Source organism: Echinops telfairi, unplaced genomic scaffold (genome assembly GCF_000313985.2).
Source record: "Echinops telfairi isolate 266 unplaced genomic scaffold, ASM31398v2 ScPeMD7_23;HRSCAF=83, whole genome shotgun sequence".
In the NCBI taxonomy this organism is placed as follows: domain Eukaryota; kingdom Metazoa; phylum Chordata; class Mammalia; order Afrosoricida; family Tenrecidae; genus Echinops; species Echinops telfairi.
Genome location: NW_022103920.1, coordinates 87,252,136 through 87,256,352, shown reverse-complemented (window position 1 = coordinate 87,256,352; position 4,217 = coordinate 87,252,136). Strand labels below are relative to the sequence as shown.

Below are 4,217 nucleotides of genomic sequence, written 5' to 3'. Positions count from 1 at the left end.
GGCGTCCACCAGAAAGACTCAGTCAGCGAGGCCCAGATAGCCGAGAAGTGCTGGTGTTCCTGACTCTCCATCAATATGGATTTTGAAATGTGTGAGTGTCTCCTTGTACTGACAATCACTCTGACTTGTACTTCTGCGATGCCGGCAAGTCTGTATCAGCACTGCGGACAGTGTCTGCCACCTGTGGGTTCTTCTCCTTTGATTCGTTCTGGGGTAGAAGTCTGTCTCCATGGGATCTAACTGGCAACAGCAACTTGAAAGTTCAGTTAGGGAACGCAGGGGGCAGTGAGTTTATGCTCATGCGGGGATGGGGGGGGGCACAGTTTGGAAAGGAGGCTGAGAAGAGCACAACTCGAGGAAGCCACCAGTGTCGTGGAAATGAGCAGGAGACATCGTTGCGTTGATGTGTGTTCTGTGGTGTGCATTCCCAACAGCAAACACAACAGCTCTATAGAGATATAATTATATAGGATACGTACTATACACACACACACACACACATATATAGTATTGCAGTTTCACTCCTAATTTATACATACCTATATATATGCATACATACAGTATATATATATACAGTATTGGTCTTCCATTCCTGATTTGTGAAAACATATACATACACATGTGCATATATGTATGCATGTGTATATAATAGGCATGTGCATGTATACCATGTGTATACATGCATGCATATATATTCATGTATATGTTTATATAATGTGTATTATGAACATGGTTATATAAATCAGGGGTGGAACTCCAATCCTGGCTCCACTCTATCACTCAGGAAAATTTTCAATGTGGTCTGTGATACCTGCTTTCCTTCCCACTCAACCGGCCTGCCTTCAAGGAGAAAGGCCAACCTTTGGGCAGGTGCGTGGCCCTGCAACCTCAGACCTGATCCGTGTGCTGCACATGGCAGCAGACAGCAGCTCAGACTTAGTCTCTCCTTCCCTGTGGCCTGTAGCAGTGCCGTGGGGCCTCAAGCCGGCCTGCCGGCCTTGACTGCCCAGGGCCATGCAGTCTTTCTCCTCACCTCTGAGCAGAGGGGGATGGCGGGCCAGGGTTAGTTCTGCCTTCTGCTGACTCGGCTCTTATCTGCCACTTCATGTCAGAAGGTCCAGATGATCTTCTGCTGAAAGCAGGCGGTTCCCACCGCCGTTTTTGCTAGACCTCCCTCACTGGTGTGGTACAGGGGGAAGCTTCACTGAGCTGGAGGGTGGGCCCTGGGAGAGAGGCAGCCCTGGGCCAGCCTGGTTTGCAATCAGACCCTGGAGCCTGGGAAGCCAGCTATCTAAATGGTGGCTAGTTCTGAACATGTAAAACCTTGGGTTCAAGCATAGGCAATGGTGAAACCGACAGAGAAGCAGGTCTTACCGGGGGTGCCGATGGAGGGGGAGGGGGAGGAGCTCCCAGAGGAGGAGGAGGGGGAGGTAGAGGAGGTGGCGGTGGTGGCGGCACCGGCATATGTCACGGTGTTGGTGTCTCTTGCTTTTGAATGGTCCCAAGGGAGTGGTTTCTGGTCTGAAAAAGAGAAAAAAGGAATAGTTCTAAACTCGATGTCTTTAGTCAGGCATAGGTAATATATGCCATGCACACATATGCACAAGACATTTCATCTGCTCACTCATTCACTCAGCCAGCCAGTGAGCACTGGAGAGAAGTGGTCCCACCCTAGAGATTGTCTGCTCACAAAACTGATGACTTTAGCTGTTTTTGTCTCAACATCAATCCAAGCCAAAGAGCTCACTGCCGCTGAGTTCACTGTGACTCACGGCCGCCCCACAGGACAGATCCGGACGCCCGGAGGGCGCCCAGAGACGTGAATAGCTATGCCGGGTTTGCCTTCTTCTTCTCCTTTTAAGATAATAAATCATTTACTGGGGCTTTCACAACCCTTTTTCTTAAAAACAAAACAAAAATGTTTTATTGAGGGCTCTTACAGCCCTCGTAACAATCCATACATCAATTGTATCAAGCACATTTGTATATATGTAGCCATCATTCTTTTTTAGACATTTACTTTCTATTGAGCCCTTGGTATTGGTTCCTCTTTTTTGCCCTCCCCCCTCCCCCCCACCCTCATGACCCCTTGATAAATTATAAAGTTATTATTATTTTCATACCTTACACCGACCACTGTGTCTCCCTCCCCCCATGGCTTCTGTTGTTCATCCCTCAGGGGTGGGGGTGGGGTGCAGTTATGTGTCCATCATTGCAATCAGTTCCCCCTTCCTCCCCTCCCCCCCCTCCTGGTATTGCTACTCCCATCCCTGTTCCTGGATTCCGTGTGTCCTGAGCTGTTATCTCTTATCTGTACCTGTGCACATGCTCCAGTCTAGCCCGCGGTACTAGGGTTATGATAGTGGGGGTGGGGGTTGAGGAAGCCTCAAGGGACCAGAGGAATATTGTGTTTCCTCGGTGCTGTACTGCGCCCTGGTTGACTCATCCCTTCCCTGGTCCCCTCTGTGAGAGGATGCCCCATTCTCTACAGACGATGGCTTTTTCCTTTAGGTCATTTCCGCTTCCAAAAAGTTTCATAGAAGTTCTCTACTTTCAGATATTGGGTAAATCTGCTGCAATTTAAAGAACGCTTTGAAGTTATATCAAAAACAACAACAACAAAGATGTCCCTTGGACAACTAAGATGTGCCTGATCTAATCCACAGCCTTTTCAGCCGCCTCACATGAATGTGAAAGGTGGGTAATGAAAAAGAAAGACAGGACAATATTGACAGGTGCAAACTCCAGTGGTGGAGAAGAAGGGCTATACCAGCAACAGCTAGAAGAGCAAGCCATCGTGCAGAAATGACACCTGCAGGCTCTTTAGACGTGAGGGTGCTGGAACTTTTTCTTGCTCACTTTGGACGCACCATCATGAAAGGTTAACTGCTAGCAAAGGACATCCCGCTTGGCGATGGGTCAGCCAACGTGAGGGAAACCTTCGCTGAGATGGGTTGGCACAATAGCTGGAAACAGTGGACTCTAGTAGATGGCACAGGACGGGGCAACCAACCCTTCGTTCTGTCAGCCCATGGGTCAGAGTTGGCTTCACAGCAACTAACAACCGCAACCACATAGGTGCTTAGCGAGCACTTTGATGGCCATTTAATAGTCACTTAATGGAACTTTCTCAAGAACTCGATGGTGGGAGATGGTTACATTTCCATACAATGGATCATCAAAGTCATTTCGCTTCTACTAAATCTCAGGAAGAGCATCGTCCCTACATTGATAGCCCTCGTCTTCCTGATCCCAAATCTCATGACCCGTCAACGACGCATTATTTCACTCGCATGGCATGCTCCCGGCTGTTCGTGGTACATGTCTGCCTCATGGTCTCATGTGAAAAGCTGTCAAGATATTGTTGAGACGCTCAAAGGACCCCACCACTGTAGAGTGGAGTCAGACTCGTAGTGGTATTATTGGACAGACTGGAATTGCTCCATCAGGCTTCCAAACCAAATCTTTCCAAAAGTAGACTGTTAGCTCTTTCTCCTGAGGAGTAGCAAGTGGCTTTAAACCACTGTGTTACCAGCTCTCCTCCTCAAGCGAGAGACCCCAGAAAAGTAAGTCTAATTCTGGCTCCCCCGACACCTAAGAACCTACTCTCTCCCCCTCTTTTATCCACACGCGTCTGAGCAGGAGTTGATGCTCCGGGACCCTGTCACGCTGCAATCACCAGGAACGCTTTTCCAGACTCTAGGCTGAAAGGATGATCTCACATGCAGCCTGTGATGGCAGTGAAGGCTTTCTCTTGACAGGTCTAACAATTAAGCAATTACCTAAAGATGCATTTGTTCAAGTCTGACAAGGAAGAACACAGAGCACCGGGAAGTACTGGCTGCGCCCCATCCGGAGCTCTTTGATGCTCTGCGTGCTCCCACCCCTTTTCAAAATTCCATTTTGCTCTAGAAGGTATTTTTAAAGTGTTTAGAATCAAAAAGCCAGGTTTTCAAAGGCTTTTAGACTTTCTCCCAACTCTGAACACCTTTGAAAACATGATCAAGACGCACATTAGGTATTTGAGCACCATGATGAGCCCTGGAGACGAGTCAGAACAAACACACGCTCCCACACGAGACCCCCAACCTGGGAACACTGGGTGGTGGTGGGTTTTCTCAGAGTCAGACAGACTGAGACCCCCCCTCCCAACCTGGGAACAGTGGGGGTTGGGGGTGGTTCTCAGAGTCAGACAGACTGAGACCCCCCAACCTGGG

At 48.8% G+C, this 4,217-nt stretch overlaps 1 protein-coding gene across 1 annotated transcript in view; it reads right to left on the bottom strand.

The window, feature by feature from the left end:
* Nucleotides 1-297: 297 nt before the first annotated feature.
* LOC123521529 overlaps nt 298-4,217 on the bottom strand; it is a 27,759-nt gene continuing 23,839 nt past the window's right edge. The window contains exons 2-3 of the mRNA XM_045288663.1: nt 1,375-1,521; nt 298-448 (exon numbers count right to left, since the gene is read on the bottom strand). Of these exons, the coding sequence (XP_045144598.1) occupies nt 298-448; nt 1,375-1,521 (298 nt within the window). The remainder of the gene's footprint in view (nt 449-1,374; nt 1,522-4,217) is intronic.